At 60.4% G+C, this 18,998-nt stretch overlaps 1 protein-coding gene across 1 annotated transcript in view; it reads right to left on the bottom strand.

Annotated features, from left to right (window-relative positions):
- The window catches only part of TTC7A (tetratricopeptide repeat domain 7A), a 118,547-nt gene that overhangs the window by 37,796 nt on the left and 61,753 nt on the right, over positions 1 to 18,998 (bottom strand). Inside the window, exons 9-14 of the mRNA XM_004699755.3 lie at positions 17,838 to 17,975; positions 16,408 to 16,491; positions 12,319 to 12,423; positions 4,827 to 4,944; positions 3,588 to 3,645; positions 2,420 to 2,492 (exon numbers count right to left, since the gene is read on the bottom strand). Coding sequence (XP_004699812.1) covers positions 2,420 to 2,492; positions 3,588 to 3,645; positions 4,827 to 4,944; positions 12,319 to 12,423; positions 16,408 to 16,491; positions 17,838 to 17,975 — 576 coding nt within the window. The remainder of the gene's footprint in view (positions 1 to 2,419; positions 2,493 to 3,587; positions 3,646 to 4,826; positions 4,945 to 12,318; positions 12,424 to 16,407; positions 16,492 to 17,837; positions 17,976 to 18,998) is intronic.

Genomic DNA, 18,998 nt, shown 5'->3' with positions numbered 1-18,998 from the left:
CTAAGGGGCAGAGTGGGACACAGGCCTTGGGCCACCCTCTATCTGCTGCTGGCCTGGCTCAGACCCTGGAGGCGGCTGCCATGCCCTTTCAGGGACTGAGAGGAACTGGGATATTGAGGCACAGAGGAGGCAGGGTGCACACAGGGCCACGGGGCCATGCTGCCCAGAGCTGGACATCGGGCATGTGCCGGGCCTGGCCCTGTAGAGCCGGCTGGCAGGGACTGTGTGCGGCTGTTGGGGAGCCCCTGCAGAGGCTGCTCTGGGGGTGGCCCTGAAAGATATCCCAGCAGGTGTGGTCTGAGTTCATGGCACAGGGGGGTGACCAGAGGCCACCATGGGCCCAGAGACCATAGATCTGGGTGTTCAGCCTCCTGTCTCAGAGGTCCTGGGCCACCCCTACTCTTGGGGAACCTGCTCTAGGCAGGATGGGCTGGAGGGCCAGAGTCCATTCGGGGGCTCCTATTCTGCACAAGGTTGCTCAGATCTGTGCCACCTCCTACTCCCCACCCCACTGAAAACCAGGCACCAGACCGGCTGACCTGGCCCACCACCAGCTGAATGCCATCCATGGGAGATAATTAAAGATATGGAAAATGGACCACCAAAGGGGCTTCGTGAACTTGATCGGCAAGACAACCCCACGGCGGTCAAGCTGACTCCCCATGGCGCTGGAGAGCAGAGCAGAGTGGCCCTCTGGGTCTCTGAGGTTCAGTCTTTGCAGGAGCAGCAAGCCTCATCTTTCTCCCAAGCAGCTGCTGTTGGTTTTGAATGGCTCACCTTGTGGTTGCCAGCCCGACACCTAACCCACAGCGCCACTAGGGCCCCCTGGCTCTTAGGGAAGCACAAACCCAGCAGTCCCTGGTGGAGTTGAGAAGCACCCAGTGCCCATTCAGGGGTGACCGGGTGAGTGGGTAGGGGGTGGGGTGGCAGTCTCTGGGCAGAGCAGGTTGAGCGGGGGATGGGGCACAAGAGCAAGGGCGAGAAACCGCATATGACTGGGAGAATGATAGCGGGCCATTTGGGAGATGACCTGGCTGAGTCAGAAAGACCCAGAGTGCGGGAAAGTGGGGCTCGGCAGGAGAGCCACAGAAGGCAGGGCAGATGTGGGCACGGGGCAAAGCTTGAGGTGCAGGGTGAGGGGTGCACCAGGGGCCAAAGAGCCCAGCCAAAGGCAGGGTAAAGCGGACAGGAAATGGAGTGGGGCTCGAATGCCAGAGGAGGAGGACACAGCTCGCTGAACTGCAGCTGAGACGAGAGGCTAACACTGACACTGCCCAGAAAAGCAGACCTCCTGGCGGCTGAGCCAGGCTCCATGTGCCCGGTCTCCAAAGGGGCAGCGCAGGCAGCGCTGGAGCGGGTGGAGGGGTTCTCCGGGGGCGGCAGGGGCTCCGTATAAACGTGCAGCCTGTTCCCTCAGGTCCCCGTGGGACTAAGGCCGACTCCCTCATCAGTTGGGGACAGCAGCTGCCACGCCAGCCCTGCTGCCCCTCAGCTGACCACAGCAGGCTGGTGAGTGCAGGTGGGAGGTGCCCCATCAGCCTCACTAGGTCCAGCACAGAACAAGCCCCATGCCAAGGCCCGCTTTGGAGGCTGGGTGAGTGCACTGCACACTGGGCAGGGAGCAAAGGAGACACTTGGGCTGGGGGCGGGGCCGGGTGCAGCTGGCTTGTGTCCCATGACAAACGGTGTCCAGCAGCTCGGCTCAGGAAGGCCGCTTGAGGGTGCATGTGAGGGATGTGGTTCCCGTGGGGCCACCTCAGTCAGTGGGTGGGAGCCCATTGTTGGCTCCCCGAGGACGAGGCCAGCAAGGGTGTCCACGGGGCCAGGGGGAAGCTCTGTAGGCACACAGAACCTTCCAAGTGCCAACTGCTCTATCGCCCAGGTCCCCAGGGAAGGCTAGCGGAAGGCAAAGATGCCAAGTCACGCTGGCTATGGTCACGAGCCAGCTCCTCCGGAGCCTGAGATATTCTGGGGGCCGGTGGGCAGGGGAATGCCCTCTTCTTGTGTGCCCACCACGGAAGAGGGGCTTCGCCCACACCTCCCGATTCATGCTTGGGAAAGTGGAGGGTCAGTGGCTGCAACAGTGGGCTCTGGCAGGACGGCTGTAAGGACGGTGGCATGGGTTGGCTCTGTTGTACACAGGGCTGGCTGGGGCCAGGACCTATGTGAGGGCGTGGAAGTGACGTTCGCGGGAGCCCTGGTGGCGCAGTGGATAGCCGTTGGGCTGCTAACCCCAAGGTCAGCAGTTTGAAACCACCGGCCGGCTCTGTGGGAGAAAGACGAGGCTTTCTACGCCTGTAAGGAAAGTGAAGTTCGGTGAAGTTCAGAGGGTATGTCACCTGCAGACAGTTGCACAGATCACCGGGCATTGTGCCAGGAGGTGACATGGGCCTGGGGATTAGGAACAGCGTCTACCCACCTGTCTGACAAGGGCCAGCTGCAGAGAGACATAGAGGATGATCTGGGGGTCACCAGGTGCCAGCTGCTGGGCCCTATGTGGGGAGAGAGGGCACATCAGCACCACGGGACTAGCAATCACGCGCGACAGGGCCTCCAGCATGCCAGCCCTGTGCGCCCTATGGCTCAGGGGGACGGCCACAGGCGGCAGAAGGTAACTGAGGGGGCTGGTGCTGGCTTTGGGTGTGGACAGTCTGGGAGGGCACAGCCTGGAGGCAGCAGCCACAGGAGGGTAAGAGTCGTGGCAAGGGAGGGGTGACTACAGTGCAGGCCTCTCCCCCGTGCACCCTGTGGCCTGGTCACCCCAACCAGGACACCAGGACAGAGCACCTCCCTGAGGGTGGCAGGCTTAGGGACAGCCTCTCTGGGCAGACAGCTCTCAGAAGTGCAGAGGGGCCCAGCCAGCTCTGCATGGTGGTGAAACCTGGCTCGAAGCGGGAAAGGGGTGGGGGGCTGGGGGGCATCTCAGTAGCCTGAGAGCCCAGGAAGGAAGTCGGAGCGGGAGCCAGCCAGGCAGGGGAGGTATGTGTCACCACAAGGCAGGCACACAGGGCCCAGGCCAGGCTCCTTCCCAGCAGGTCTCTGCACAGGAGGGCTGAGACGAGGCAGCGGGTGGAGAAAGGAGAGGGAGGTGGTCATAGTTAATAAGCATCAGGCTGACAAGGGGTGGCCTGGGTGGGGGTAGCTGCTGGGAGAGGGGCCACTTGGTTCCCTCCCTGCCCCCAAGTGGCCAGGGGCTCCCTGTAAGGGCAATGCTGGGGCCGGGGCTGGCGGGAGGCAAACACTTTGTTGGGCCCCTTGCTTCATCTCATGTCACTGTCCCTGTTCCACGAGTGGCTATCATTACCATCTTAGAGCCACTCCAAGCCCAGGGGTACAGGGGCTGTGCCTAGGGCTGCCTTGGCCCCAGCTGCTAGCAGAGGGTGGGTGGTCTACCCGTGTTGATGGGGGTGGGCAGCAGAGCCCCGAGTTGGCCTCGAGCCCACCTGCCCCACAGCAAAGCCTGTCCTTGTTCCTGTGTGACTCAGAGCCTCCGTTTCCTGGTCAGTAAAACGGGGACAGTCTCCAGAGTCCCATGAGCACGTGAATGTCACCTCGTGCCACCAAAGTGGACTGGGGGTGCTCCTCACCTCTCCAGCGTCTGCAGTGCCTTCCTGTGCAGTTCATCTTGCTTGGATTTCAGGGTTGCTGCAGGAGACATGACGGAGACAGGCATGGGAATGGCCGAGAGGAGCTGGCCCCTGAGATCCTGACCACAACACACACACACACCCTGCATGACAGGCCCCAGCAGGGTCCTGCCCGGCAAATGCCTGAGCCCAAGTGGCACTGCCACAGTCACTGAAGGAGGTGTGTGGGGGGGCACCCACCCACCCACCCAGCCTGGCCTCCCAACGTGTTTCTGGGCGACTTCCTTTGACCTTATAGCCGTCTTTCCCACCGGGGCCGCGGGTGTGGCACGAGTGCCACACCCAGGAAGCCCCCAGTTCCAGAGGCCACTGCCTTTTACCCTGGTCATGTGCCCTTAGGCTTCTGTACCCACGAGCCTCCTTGCTTGGACCCACACTGGACAACCTTCTGGATAGTTGCCTGCCTGCGGAGCCACCTGGGAAACTTTGGAAGGGCCTGCCAGGCAGGCCCAGTCCAGCCTCCCTCCTGGTGGGGCCCAGGCACCCACAGCTCCTTCTACGGCGGCAGGCTGACTCACTGCCCGCCGGCCAGGGCTGAGAGGGCTCTTTCTGGCCAGAGGAAGCCTCAGGATGATGCTCTCCCTCCCTGGGTATGGACAGGTGCCCAGGCGTTCCTTGTTCAGGGCAGAGAGAAAGGCTCCCACACCCTGCAGAAGCCCTGCCAGTTGCTGAGAAAGGGCCACACCTGACCTCTTACAATGCCCGCCCACCTTGGTACACGGTAGGCAGGTAGCCTGTGCTAACCCTTGCTGTGCAGGGTCTCTGAGGCCAGTGCATAGAGCTCCGTCCCCTGGGGACTGTGTGGGTGGGGCCACTGACTCCTCCAGGTTTGCTCTGGATCGGGGTCTATCACCCTTTCTCCCTCAAGCTGTCAGGGCAGCGCCCAGCATGGTGCCAGATGCCGGGGGCTGAAAAAGGCCGGGAGGGCTTGGAGGGCTGAATGCCCACTGACGGACCACAGCAGGTGTGCAGACATGGGCTGGGCCTGGAGGGGTGCTGTGAGCTGGTTCCACGGGGGAGAGAGGGGTGGGCACCTCTAAGAAGGGTGACCCCCAAGGAGAGTGGAGACGGGCCGATTACGTGTGTAGGAGCGGGCCATGTGCGTGCCTAAGGCGGAGATGACTTCTGCCCCAGAGGAGGGGAGGGGGTGGCAGAGGTGGGGTTGGGACGGGCACTCACCATCAGTGGCCTTCAGGCTGTAGGTCAGACCCAGTGCCAGGTAGCCCTTGGAGAGGAACTCCCCGGCCTCCTCGCCAAGGTCGACCACCATCCTGGCAAAGCGCTCGGCCTCCTCCAGCTGCAAGAGAGGAGAGGGGTGGTCACCAGGAGGAGGGCTTTGTGGGCTCGGGGTGGCCACCTGCCCGCCCAGTCCTTTTTGGAAAAACAAGTAGAACTCCTGGGCCTAAGGGTGGCACCCAGCTTGACCCCAGCAGCCCAGGGTGAGGCTGGACAAGTGCAGGTGGATGGATGGGTGGGTGGGTGGAGCGACCAGAGAGGAGAGGCAACAGAAGCTGCTTCCTCTGCCAGCGATCAGGGTCAAGGGCTTGGCCTTCCAAAGAGACCCCTGGGCTCACAGCCTCCTCTGGTGAGAGCGCTGGTCTGGGCAGCTGCCCTCCTATATGGTTTCTTTAGGCCACTGGGGGCGGGAGGCCCTGGGTGGGCTTCTGCCAGCCCTGCTGAGCGTGCACCGGCACTGGCTCCGTCTGCCATTGCTCTCTGGGGTGAGGAGCTCAAACAGTTCAGGGAAAAAGACCTGGGGCTGTTTCTGACCCCAGAGCTGGAAGGACGTTCTAATTGGAATGGAACTGACCAGCCTGGGCCACGTGTGACCCAGCACCGTAAGAGGTCCATGATGTTGGCTGCAGGGAGCACACAGGGAGCCTCAGGAGCATGCACATGCCCCCTGCCCCCACACTCAGCCAGCTGTGGAGGGGGCACCTGGGGGTTACCGTGGGGCTCACTCAGCCCCCAGGCAGCAGAGTGCAAGAAACGCCCCCTCCCTCCCACCAACTGCCGGGAATGTCGCTGAGAAACGTTTGCACACAGAGCAGGGACGCTGTCTCCTCCTGAGATCCAGGCTACCTCACGGCAGGGCAGCACAGTCCCCATAGAGCCCTCCTCCACGCCAGCCACTGGGCAGGAGACTCAGACCACAGCGGATCCCCAAGCCGGTGCAGCCGGCTCCCATCCCCAAGCTCTGCTTAGCACTCCCAGCTGTGTAGCCTGATGGTTCTCTGGCCTGGAGCGGGGGTTGGTCCCCCTGAGGCTGTGCACAGCCAAGTGAGTGGGGTGCACACAGAGGGGAGCCAAGAGCCCACTGCATAGGCTACAAATCGTTGAGCCCTTAAGAGGGATGGAGCTGACGCAGGCCCTGGCAAACACTGACCAGGGCGGGCCTCTCACCTGCTGCAGTGGCTGGGCTGCAGGTTGGTGGGCTGGCCTCTCAAGGGTGAAGGAGTCTGGGAAGTTGGGCCCTGGCCTTGAGCATCATGTGGCCAAGGACTCAGGGCCAGGGGACCTCCTGACCTGAAGGCCTAGTCCGACGGTCCAGAGAGCACGGAGTCAGCCTCCAGCCTGGCTTGCTTCCAACAGCCCTGAGGCTTTGGGTCAGCCACTCAGTGTCCAAAGGTCCTTACTGGCATATTGGGACTTTGTGCCCTAACTCTAGTCACTCCTACTAATTCCTTCCGCCTATAGGGGCAGGGGTGGCCCTGGGTTAAGGCTCCACTGAGTGGTGCCGAGGTCTCTGGGTGGCAGGGCCATCTGCAGCCAGCTGATAACCTAAAGGTTGGCAGATCCAACCCACCCTGCTGCACCAAGGAGGGAAGGTCTGGCGATCTGCTTCCATAAAGGTTCACACCCCAAACGCCCCAAACCCAAACTTGCTGCCATCGAATCCACTCTACCTCAGAGTGACCCTCTAGGCAGGAGAGCTGCTCCTGTGAGGTCCTGAGACTGTAATTTTATTTTTACAATACTTTTACTGGGGGCTTTTACAGCGCTTATCACAATCCATACATTCGTCCACTGTGAGACTAGAACTCTTGATGGAAACAGGAAGCCTCCTCTTCCTTCCCAGAAGCAGCGGGTGGTTTCAAACGGCTGACTTGCGGTTAGTGGTCCAGTCACAGCCACAGAAACTCTGTGGGGGCAGTGACATAATCCACGGTCAACTTGAGGAAGGGGTGGAGCCTAGCCTGTCCATCAGGCCGCAGCTTGATGACCTCATGTGGAGGTACGAAGGGGATAAATAGCTTGCTGGAGGCCAGACCCACTCTCTGTGCTGGGTCTCTCTGGGAGACATTCCTGTTGACAAGCCACATGGAGCTATGCTGATGGCAGCCAGAGCCCTGGAGCTGGAGGAGCCACGTGGAGACCCACACCAGCGCTGAGATGCTTCCACCGCCACTGGATCCACAAGACTTTCCACCCACTGGCCTGTGATCTTCCTGCATTCGGTGTTACTGCATTTGTTGTGTGAGTCTGACGAAGAATTTACAGACACATGGACTGATATTGTACTGATGGACTTGATCTAGATTGGGCTGGGATGTTTTCTTAATACACAATTACTCTTTTATATAAAGCCCTTTCTTATACATGAGTGTCTGTGAATTTGTTTCTCTAGTCCACCCGGACCAACACGGGTCAGTTCTCTGTCTCACGCCATGCAGTAGTGTCAACTCCAGGGCAATGGCATGGTGTGGACTGCAGAGGAGGGCTCAGCCAGGAGCTCCTCCGCTCCTTCCTAGGTGCCCACTGCTGGTCCGGCTCATCCCGCACTGTCTTCAGGAGCTTAGGAACCTCCATTCAAACGGGAGCCTGCTTCCCATGGGCCACCAAGAACAAGTGATAAAAGGGTCCAGAGATGCACCCACCACCACATATTGCTTCCCCTGGCCACATCCTTCAGACGCAGCCAACGCCAGCCTGCTTCCTACAGCCCGTGCAGAGAGAGCCCAGCCAGGCTCAGCACACGTACTCAGCTGACACATCCTAGACCTCGGCAGCCTTTCCCTTTAAAAAGAGACAGTGTACAGCCCTGGCTTGTCCGATGGGTGGCTCACCCTGAGCCTCAGCTGGCTGGCATTCCTCAGCCAGGGTTTGCCAGACGAGTCTATGTAGTTGTTGTGTGGGCTCTAAGCTTGTGGTCTGGTTAGCCAGAGCTCCAATGGAGCCCCAGAAGGGGACAGGCAATCAGCATGCGTGCATGGCTGTTATGAGAAAGGCTGAAGGCCACCCAGAAGTGCCTTAGAAGAAAGGCCTGGCAACCCACTTGTTCCCCCCAAACCCCAGCCATTGAGAACAGTGACCGGCAGACACACATGGGTCACCATGGCTGCCTGTCCTCTGGGCGGCCTCCAGAGTGGTCTGGGCTGCTGCTCCTACGAGCAGCTTGGCTCCCAGCATCCGCTTCCCTCTGGCCCTGCACACGATGGGGAGGGGGCTTCAAAGTAGTTCTTTCAGTCTCTCTCCTCCCACGGACGCCCTGCTTTTCAGTGCCCCCTGTAGCGAGGGCAATCCTCAAACACGGCCAGAGCCAGCCTGCTCCCCTCGCAATTCTGGAGTGAATCTGAGCATCCCAGCTCCCTGTGGGAGAGGTGCTCAAACAGCTGCAGATTCTGAAGCACAAGGAGCTTGAAGTGGCCGCCCAAGGCCACTGGGGCCAAGAGTTCAGCCCCGATCTCCTGCCTCTCAGCCAGGATCTCCCTGAGCTGCCCAATTGCTGGCCACCTGCTAGTTTTCCATGCTTCGTTCTCCTCTCTGGCCATCTGGGAAAGGTACACAGAGGGATACATGTTTCACAACCCAGGACAGATCCTGGTCTCCTTGCAGGTTCCCATCTGTCCTTGCCCTGTGTTGGCCCAGATGGGCTTCCCCCGGCTTGCTTGCTTGGCTTGCTTGCTTCCTTTGGCCCAGGCGGCCTCTTCCACCTCACAGGGAGGCAGAGGCTTTGCCCTGGGAATCTTCGGCCCCTGGAGCTTTGCTTAAAGAGCACTAGCAGCTTCTCCTTAGCTCCTTCCCACTCACCAGGAAGCTACTCAACTGGAATTCCAGGGAGGAGGTTGGAAGGAGGAGGAAAGAGGAGGAGGGAGGAAGGTGGGAGGAAGGAGGGAGAAAGGAGGAGGGGAGAAGGAGGGGGAGGAGGGAAGAGGAGGGGCGCCTGCTAATCTCTCCACAAGCTGGTGGTGGCAAGAGAGCTGGCATCCTTTCTCCCCGGCTCATCTGCCTGGCTCCACCCGCCCCTGGAATCTGAAACCCCAAGCAAGGCACAGCTCACAAAAACACATCCTTTCTGAACGCTTCCATGTCCGAGGGGCATGCGAAGGGCTAAAGCAGGGTCACTCCTCGATGCTGGTGTTTGCGGCCACCCTGCAATGATGGACATGGCAGACTCCAGCTTACAGGCGAGGAGAGCAGAGCCCAGGGCTCGCCCAAGTTACACACAGCTAGTAAGTGGTGAGGTGGGGATTTGAACCCTCGGCCCGCTGCCTCCAAACCGATGCACTTTGCACCTACCCCAGCTGCTCCCCCTCAGGGGAGGCAGACAAGAGACACCCTGCACCTCCTATAAGCACCATGTTCAATTCCACATCTGGAGGGGCACTGAAAGTCATGCACGTCCACCCTAAAGGACACTGGCCTTGCCGAAGCCTCTCTGGTTCCATCAGTGTCATCTGAGGTGCTCCGCCCATACCCAGGGGCGAGACGGGCCAGGGCTGTCGTACCCCAAACTCCACCCCAAACCCCACCACAGCCAGGACGGGGCCAGGCGAAGCCTTCTGCTTAAGCCCCGGACCCAGCCCCGGGGTGCCCCACACTAGCTCTGGGCCAGGGACAGGACATGGGGACAGCGGGTGCTCCACCTCTGGGCACCAGTCCACCCTGCTGGGTTTCACCCAGCACGACTCGTTCTTCCAGTGTCCTAGTTTCAGACTCTCTTCCCGTAAGCTCGGCCAAATTGTCCACCCCCAGATCTCTGTCCCCTGCTGTGGGCTTGGCTGGGCCGCCCGGTGGATGCCAGCCGGAAGAGCTGGGAAGGCCAGAGTCGGAGGCGGCGTCGGAGGGCTTTAGGAGTTCAGCGCTAGCACCCCTGCCATCGGCCCCAGAGCAGCGAGCTGGGTGCTGTCCTCTGGGCTCCCCTGCTGCCTGCCCAGCGCCAGCCCAGGCACCCAGAATGACCGCTGAGTGCAGGCACCAGCAAATGCAGATCTCCCACCTGCCCGCTTCAAGCAAGCTGTGACCTGTGAGCCATCTTCTAAGTCATGTGGGGTTCCTTGTGGGGCAGAGTGAAAGACAGGGTTACACAAGGGGTCCCCAGCCTAGTCGCGACAAGTACCATATAAGGAGACTCGGATGCTGACTGACTGTGCTCACCAGCAAGCAGTGTCCACCATCGAGCCGCAGGCTGGGGTTTCCAAGGACACACGGACACCACTGTGTCCCAGGGGCCCCACAGGAGCGCCAGCGCAAGTGTGAGTGGCCTTCATGGCAGCACAGGGTTGCGGCTTTCAGGTCAGGGAGGAGGCCAGGGGCCCCAGCCCGGCTCAGCGCCGTTTGCCCACACAGGGTGCTGCTCGGAGGTTACCAGCACCCTCTCCCCAGTCCTCGTGACAAGTCTGCGTGGGGAAGCTTCCCTTTGGGCTTTTCTATTTGTGTTGTCATTGATTACTTTGCTCCTAGCTCATCTGAGTTCAATTTGGACTGATTGGATCCTAATTTTATTATCCTGTCATCTGAATGCACATAATTACTGTAATTACTGCCGAGGGAAACAGCTCCTCCTTGGCGGCGGGGAAACCTAAATTTAGGGCTTCCTGGCAAGGGTGGCCTTGGAGGGGTGGGCCCGTGGCTGCCTCTGCTGGGAGCTGGCAGCCGAGAGGCGTGCAGATGCCCTCCCCCGCCCCCTTGGGGAGACGGGTATTTTGGGGACCTTGGCAGCAGTGCGTGGACCCCCTAGGAAGCCCTGGGGAAAGCAGGGGCCTGGGGCTCCCCTCACACCCCACCTTCCAGTGCCAGGGCACCTCCTTTCCACCTGCATCCAGAATGCTGCTCCTGAGGCACACCCCACAAGGTGCCAGATGCCAGCCATCATTGAAAGGAACTCAGGGGGTTCCCACTAGGGATGGGGCTCGGGGAAGCCGTTGGGGATAGCTCACTGCACCTAGCCCGCGCTTCCTCCCCCAGAGAGCCAGTTGCTGACACTGCATCGAGGCAGGAGCTATCACTGTGCCCACTTTACAGACAAGTATAGTGAAGAGAAGCCAGTCTAGGGGCTGCATCGAGACCAGGCTGCTCTCAGACAGCGCAAGGCTTCACCATGGGGCCTCGCTGCCTGCTCCGCACGTCCAGAGGCCATTGTGGGATTGGCCAGAAAGACATGCTCTCCCAAATCTAAACGGACTGGTCCCAGAGTGCAAGCCCTAGGTCAGAGCCCCGTTGGCCCACACCCACAGGGCTCGCTCATGAGGGCGGGCACTGAAGGTCTGAGGATGGGGAGGAGAAAGGGGAGTGTGTGTTGCTGTTGTCAGCCTGGGCTGGGCAGAGTGCTACTGTGCTAGAGAAAGCCCAGCCTCCCCTCCCACCCCCACCCTGAGCCCTGACACTGGGAGGAGGGGTGGGAGCCAGCTGCCAGTGATTGTGGGAGCTGACTGGGTTATAGCATGGTATGGGAGGGGTTGCCAATGGCACCATTCCCAGGGCCTGCTGGGCACCCAGAGGGGACCCGGATGGACAGGAAGTGAGGTAGGGTGCACCTCGGCACACTGACGGTGAGGTGCGGGACACCGGGCTGCCAGGAGCTGGGGAAGGCCACCTCCTGGGGCAGCTCCATCTCTGGGGGACTTGGCCTGAAGGCTAGGCGATGTGGGGTGGTAGCGGGAGTCTCCCAAGAGGGAGGGGTTATAAGAGTAGAAATGGGACCACCCTGCCTTTGGGGTGTGGGGGGGGCGTTGAGAAAATTGGACTGTCAGGAAGTGTTATTTATGCAGAGGTGCCAGGCTTGGCTGTCCATTGTGGGGCTGAGTGTTGTGGGCCCATGACATGGGCCCTGCAAAGCCTGGGGGCCTGGGGACCAGGCAGGGCTGGGGCTCTGGACCCGACTGGTGCTCTTGAGCCAGTCCAAGGTCCTGGCCTTCAGGAGGGTGTGCAGGAGGCTGTGGTACAGGCCACCAGCCTGGTAGAGCGTCACCCCCAGAGCTCATCTCCCCACAGTGCAGAGGCCGAAGCAGAGCAGGTGGGCGTGAGGGTGGGGCAGCTGGGGGGGGTGTGCCAAGGAGGAGGGGCTACAGAAGAGTTTGGGTCCCCATTCTGTGCAGGGCGTTGAGAAGCCACTCAGAATCGCCCGTGGGTCCTGAGGCACTGGACAAATGGAAGCCCCTAAGACAAATGGGTTGGCCTGCTTGTCCACTCCCCTCCTCGGGCTGGGGGGAACCTCTGTTCGCCCTGCACAGACTTTCCGGAGACGGCATGTCAAGGTGGAAGCCGGACAGACTCCACCCGCATCGGAGCGCCTGCCATGGAGCTGGACACTGGAGCTTTCCCGAGAAGCCTGTCTCCTGCCCAGGTCCTGCCCTGAATCTCCCCGACACCGCCGCTCCCAGATGCCCTCACACACATGCCCATCTCCATTGCTCTCCACCTGGTCCTGCCCTCTGCGCAGCTCACTCACCCAGTGCAGGGGGCCGATGCAGACCTTGGCGGCCATCAGGGGCACGGTGGGGTCCGAGGGCCGAAGCTTCGCACACTCTCTCAGCAGCGACACGGCGTAGGCCGACTGCAGGAAGAAGGGCAGCACACACTGTCACCGAGCCCGGGGCCGCCCCACCCACGACCAGCCCTGCTCTGCCCCCCGCTTTCTCCCAAGAGCCAGGAGAGCACAGCACGGGGGGCACTGGCTGGCCTCAGGAGCCAGACCCTCTTTGGGCCTCAGTTTCTCCTCTCCTGGAGAACAGAGGCCATGCCGCTCGCCAATAAGTGATCGGATGAGTGGGACGCTAAACAGACAAAAGCGCTTTACAAGGAACCAGGTCTGAGCCCCAGAACTTCCACAGGTAGAGAGGGGCTTCTCTCAAGATGCACTCAGGACCCTTAGCTCTCAGGAGGCAAAATCCCAGACCCGGGGCCAACGACCAAGGCCGACTTGCAGCTGCTCTGTTACGTTCTGAGAAAAAAATCCTCATCTTTTCCTGGTAGTGCGGCTGACCTTGGGGTTAGCAGGCCAGCGACCCCAAATCAAACTCACTGCCATCAAGTCGGTGCTCTCACAGCAACCCTATGGGACAGGGCAGACAGGCCGCCCCGGTGGGTTTCCGAGACTGTGACTCTCCGTGGGAGCAGACAGCCTCGTCTTTCTCCCTGTAGGTGACAAGAGGAGGTCAAATCCATTCAGAGACACGGGGAGGGTGGGGGGGCGGGTCAGGACATGCATCTAGGCCATGGAGCAGCCAGGGTCTGCCCCACATGAGTGGACTCAGCCACTCCACCAAGGACCACCCTGCAGCCAGCTGGCAGAGGTGGGGGATCCCGGAAGGCTGGCACAAGAGATGCTGGCTGAGCTGGAGAGCCTCCAAACTGTAATCGGGGATTCCCACAAGGCACTGGGGACTCGTCTATGTTAATGGGTCCATGGTGGACCTTTGAGGATGGCCAATTGTGGAGGGAGGGCCAGGGAGCAGACAGCATCCAGAGCCGGGCAACAACCTATCAATAAGGAGGAAAGACCAGGGGCTTAAATTAAGTGGAGAGCGAATGTTTTAAGAATGATGAGGGCAATGAATGCACCAATGTGCTTTACACAATCGATGTATGTAAGAATTGTGATAAGAGTTGTATGAGCCCCCAATAAAATGATTTAAAAAAAAAAAAGGAGGAGGAAAGGAGCGAACGCTTGACCTGGGCTGGGGAATGTCTGTGTAAGGCTGGAGAATCATCAACGGCAGCTCACACCATGCACCACGCTCCAAAGAGAAGCAGTCCCAGCCCTCACTCGCGGTGGGCTAACGAAATGTCTGACCAACATGGCCCTGAATGATGTTATAAATGTCCAAATGGTCCCTGGGAGAAAAAAGGTTCCCTACCCCCAAGCTAGTCACTGCTCTAAGCCACCAGTCAACCACCCGCGGCTGACAGGCCAAACTGGCCCTGGTTTTATAAATAAAGTTTTATCAGAACACAGCGTAGCTATTCGTTTCCACATGGCCTCTGGCAGCCTTCCTGCTACTATGGGAGAGCGGAGTCACGGGACAGCCGCTGTGCGGCCCACAAAGTCAGACGTGTTTCTTCCTAAGTGAAAATAGGTAGCTGCCCTGTTTTGAGTCTTTTACGGATACTTATTTAATCTTCCTGGGGCTCTGTGAGGTAGGCTTTCTGCCTCTACGCTCCAGAAGCGGAGATGGAGATGCGCAGAGCTGAAGCTGCCTGTGCGAAAGCACCCAGCCCGTAATGCTGAGCCGGGATTCCACCGGAGGGCTCTGATCCCCTGCCCCTCGGCATCCTGCGTGCCACCTCTGGTGCTCGCTTTGCTCAGGGGGAAGGCCTTTCTTCACAGGCGCACACCCACAGGCATCCACTGCAGCAGTGGCCTTCCCAGCACGCGTGTTCCTCTGCACGGGTGGTGCCTGGTGGGGAACGATGACAACTCACATGCTCTGAGCCCCTGTGGAAGGAGACTTGGCACTACAGATTGGCAATGGGCTATTAACTGCAAGGCCGGCAGTTCAAATCCATCAACCGAAACAGAAACAGAAGAGGCTGTCTGCTCGCCCCAAGATCCACTGTCTCAGAAACCCCACTCAGGGTTTCTAGGAACCAGAGTCCCCTTGCCGGCAGTGGGTCTGAGTTTGGGGCCCTTCCTGTGGGCTGAGCTGTCATGAATCAGATCTCATTCTGTCCCCAGAGGGCCACCTGAGCAGAGAGCAGATTGGGAATTCCGTCATCCACGGCACTCTGTTTGGGGCCAGGCCTACTGTGCCCCCAGGACCCCGGCCTCTCTTAGGCTAGCCCCTTCCCTCACCGGTGACAAGACGCAGGAAGTGTATTTCCACAAGCCAGGTGGGTGGGTTTTCTGGGCTCTCTGGCCTGGCAGCAGAGGTTTGCCAGGCCAACTCCAGGGGTCTTCACCCAGGGCCCCTTCGCCCCATGAGTGAGAAGGTGTGGAGTCCCAGCAGGACGAGGGCCCCGCAGAAAGTCTGGGGAGCGAGCGAGGACAAACACCCCCTCCCTCCAGGCTCTCAGCCACAAGAGGCGCAGCGTGGGCGTAGGGGCGTGGAAGCTGACGGGAGCTGAGGCCCTGGTGTGGCAGGAGCAGGGAGGTGTGTGCGTGGGCCCTCTATGCCCCTTAAAACCCCCATCCTGTGAGTACCACCCCCACACCCAACTCCACCCCATGGCCCCTAAGGGGAGAAGTGAGGAGAGACCGGGAGGCAGCAGCAGAAGGGGTCTCCTGGCCCCCTCACCAAGGGTCCTCTGACCACACCCCTTGGCGTGCTCCCTTAGGCTGCTGACCTTTGAGCCCTGAGATTTGGGGCTCTGGCCCCAACCCTGCACAGCCCACTCCCACTGAGACCTAGCTATGTAAGGAGCCGCCCTAGGAGAACCCAACAGCCAGAGCAGCAGCCGGCTCTTTGTCCCTGGCGTGCTGGTTGCCTAGCAACACAGCCTCTGCTTTTTGGAAGAGCCGGAGAGATGCCGAGGAGTTGGCTGCTGCTGCTTCCTGCAGCACAAGGGGTCTGTCTCATGATCCAGGAGGCCTGCTGACCACAGACCCTTGCCCCCCACCCCAGGCTCTTGGCAAGGACAAGGTCTGGTCACCCTCCTCCCAGGGCCCTGGGACAACCAGGAAGGTTCTGGAGATGGTGGAGATGATGCTCCTAGAACAATCTCCCGCTGCACCGAATACGCTGGGGCAGAGGGGATGTGACCCAGTACCTCCCGCCGGGGAGGGCCTGCTGGTCTCCCCAGCCCTCCCCGCATGGGGCTGCTGCACCTGCCGGCTCTCCTCCCCACTGGGCCTGGCCTCCGCCAGAGGCAGGGGGGCACTGCCAAGCCTGGGCAGGCCTCCTCAGAGACCAGACACACACAGATGGGCCGGGAAGAACTCCCTCAGCCACAGCAGGGCGGGGGGACGGGGGTGTTGGGGGTGCTTTCATGGCATTGGCAGCAATCTACACGCTCATATGCCACCCTTCCTTCCCTGGATTCGTAGCAGCCTCAGCCCCACACCCTCAGCACCGAGCCCCAGCAAGACTCTCCTTTCATGCCACTGCTTAAAATAGAGGCTTATGTCAGCATAACGCTGGCCTGAGGAGGAACCACGGGCGCAGAGCAGGGGGCTTGCTGCGTGGGGCTACCTAGGCCACCTGCTCTGGCAGGGCTCGTCCTGACCCGGCCCCCCTCCGCCTTGCCCATCACTCATGGCAGGTCCCCTTCCTGAGAAAGAGCTACAGCTCGAAGTGGATCCACAAGCCCCTTTGCGGTGACACAGCCGTCCCCGCGACGGGGCCGTCAACTCACCAGCGAAAGGTGATGCTGTCCCATGTGTACACACATGCTTACAGGAAAACGCCCACGGACCCCACCTGTAGCTCAGGGGAGGGGCCCTGGAGTCACATAGCACCCCCCCCCAACACACACACAGGGAATTAGAGTGAGTTAGGGGCTAACACTCTGGATTCCCTGCCCCCTTCCGCCTCTCAGGCACCTCACTCCCTCCCAGGGGGAGAGAGGGTGACGGTAGGCCTCCCAGCAGCCCTGGCCTTACCTTCCCGCACGCCACCATGGAGAGGGCCACCTGGTACCAAAGGTGAAACTCCCCACATGCAAACTTCATGGCTCGCTCTAGGCACTGGAGGGGGGGGTGTGGGAAAGAGTCCGTCAGCACATGCCCACCAGGCTGGCCCGCCCAGCCAACTCCCATGCCCTTCAAGGGCAATCACTGCCCAAAGGAAGCTTCAGGAAGCCCACCCTGGTTCCTACCAGCAAACTGCGGCCCCTGACCCCTATGGGCTGCATGACCCTCTGTGGTCCTCAGTCATCATACCTGAACATGTAAAAGCTGCTGCCCACCCGCACGCCCCCAGGGAGTGCCAGGATTGAACGAAGGGAACTTTCCAAAAGTGCTGTCAACATTCACACACTCCGTAAAAGTCATACCAGCTCACATGTGCTCAGATGGCACCTGGTGTGGGTCCCAGGCTCTAGACAGGGTCCACTAACGCTGAGGGGCAGGCTCTGACTGCCCCAGTGTACAGAAGAGGAAGCTGAGGCTTGTCTGACTTGTCTAAGGCCATGGGGACAGTACCCAGCCTGCTGTTTTCCTTGCTGCCAGCCACAGAAAGCTCCCATGCCCAGTTCCCGTGGTCCCTCTCCAGGGCTGCCCCGGGAGGTCAGACAGACGCTACAGACATGGTCTGGGTGAGGCAGGGGCCAGTCAGCAAGACAGAGCTGCTGGTACAGCCACTGCCAGGTGGGGTGGGTGCAGGGCAGGGGTACAGACCAATACCCCCTCCCCCTCTCTAGCACATACTTTAAGAATGCAAAGGCCTGAGCTTATACAAGGCACCCAGCAGGCACCCGGGTGTAATATCAGGCAAAGAAGTCACCTGTCTCGGCCACAGCCTGCTCTATGCAAACACGAGAGGGCAAAATCAAACCCAGGGTCACGTGAGAACTCATCTCAGGTTCAGGACTCGGCAGACGGCACAGACCCTCCAATGGAGTCCTTCTAAGCCCACCATAGGCTGGCCCAGGCCCACCTTCAATCCCAGCCTGCACAGAATGCTCCAAAATGTGCCAAGTCCTGGGGGCAGGGGGAGTGCCCACCCCGGAGAGGCACGCGGCCTGGGCAGCTGTGTCACCGGGGTGCCCTGTGCAGCCTGTTGGGAGGCAGGCCTCAGCCCACCCACCACTCTGCCTGGGACCCCTGCTAGGAGATGGGCACACATACCAGCTTCCCCTCTGCAGTAATTGGGGGTGGGGTGGGGGTGGGGCATTCTTCCCCTTGTCTCTACAATGACCAAGAGCAAAGCAAAGCGCTCCACACTCAGAACGTCCAGCGACGGGCAGCTAGCTCAGCGGTGGAAATGGGGCAGGCCCAAGCCTGGGTCTCCCCAAAACAGCCGCACAGCTTGGTGGAGGTGGGGAAGGGACCTAGGGGGGTCCCCCCGTCTGATTCCCTGAGCCAGGCTGTACCTCTGAGAGCATGACGTACTGGCCCCTCCTGCCCAGAGTGATGCTCAAGAGGTCGTAGATGGCCGCCGCGTTCTGCAGGCTCACGGTCCGGTCTTCCTTCTGCTCTGGCGTTCGGCTCAGCACCACGTCCCGCGTCGCCTGTGGGTAGGACGTGGTTTGACAAAGAGTAAGGATGGGGAACAAGCTGGTGCTGACGTACAGGCCCCTGCTGGCAAGCCTAGTCACCACTTTCCCTCCCTGGGGGCCCCGGGCAGGTGGGCCACCCCCATGTTGCCTTTTCCCAGCCCCTCCCCCACTCCCACGCAGGGCCTCGTAGGAGAGAGAAAGCCCCCCTTCCTTAGGCCAAGTTTGGGTCTGGTGTGGCGAGGTTCTGGGAGCTCAAGCTCCTGGTATTGGATATTTTATTCTGAACAACAACAAAAGCCCAAATCTACAGAGATATTGCAAGAATAACTCAATAACCACAAAGCCTTCAGCTAGATCATCAATTGCTAACCCTGGCCACATCTGCTTTGCCTCTTTCTATATGTCATGCTATGGTCACTCGGCTGCGTCATTTGGAAGTTATAGACAAGATGACCTTCCACCTCCACGGACGAGACATCCTCCTCCCCTAGAGCCCCAATAATGAAAGAAGACCGGGTGTCAGTCCCGCCGGGCAGTGACTCCATGTGACAAAGCAGAGCGGCCCGTGTGGTTTTCTGCGCCGTCACCGGTAAGGAAGCACAGTGATGGGACAGGCAGGGGGTTCAAACTGTTGACTTTTTGGTTAGCAGCCAAGGACTTTGCCTCTGCGCCACCTTAGAAAACAGCGGCACCAGGGATGCCAGACTGAGGCAACAGAACCAGAGCCCACGGCATCCCATCTAATCCCACCGCCTGGCCCTGGGTGGCCGCCCCTCTTCCTCCGCCCTAGACCCAGCCCTCTAGCCTCCATTCTCCTGGAAGAGCTCCTGGGTAGGGGCTCTGCTGCCTGGTGCACACACATCCCCCCGCCCCTGCCCTCTCTGCCCCTATCCAGGGCCCTCCTTCCTTCCCTTCGCCTCTGCACCCAGCGGGACCGCATCCTCAGATCCCTCCAGCCTGGAACCACCCCGTCCCTCCCTCTCCATGGCAACCTTTCCGAGCTCAGTGTCTCCGAACTTGACCTCAGGCACAGGT

Source organism: Echinops telfairi, unplaced genomic scaffold, assembly GCF_000313985.2.
Source record: "Echinops telfairi isolate 266 unplaced genomic scaffold, ASM31398v2 ScPeMD7_7475;HRSCAF=8513, whole genome shotgun sequence".
NCBI classification, from domain to species: Eukaryota; Metazoa; Chordata; class Mammalia; order Afrosoricida; family Tenrecidae; genus Echinops; species Echinops telfairi.
This window is presented reverse-complemented; position numbering and strand designations above follow the sequence as displayed.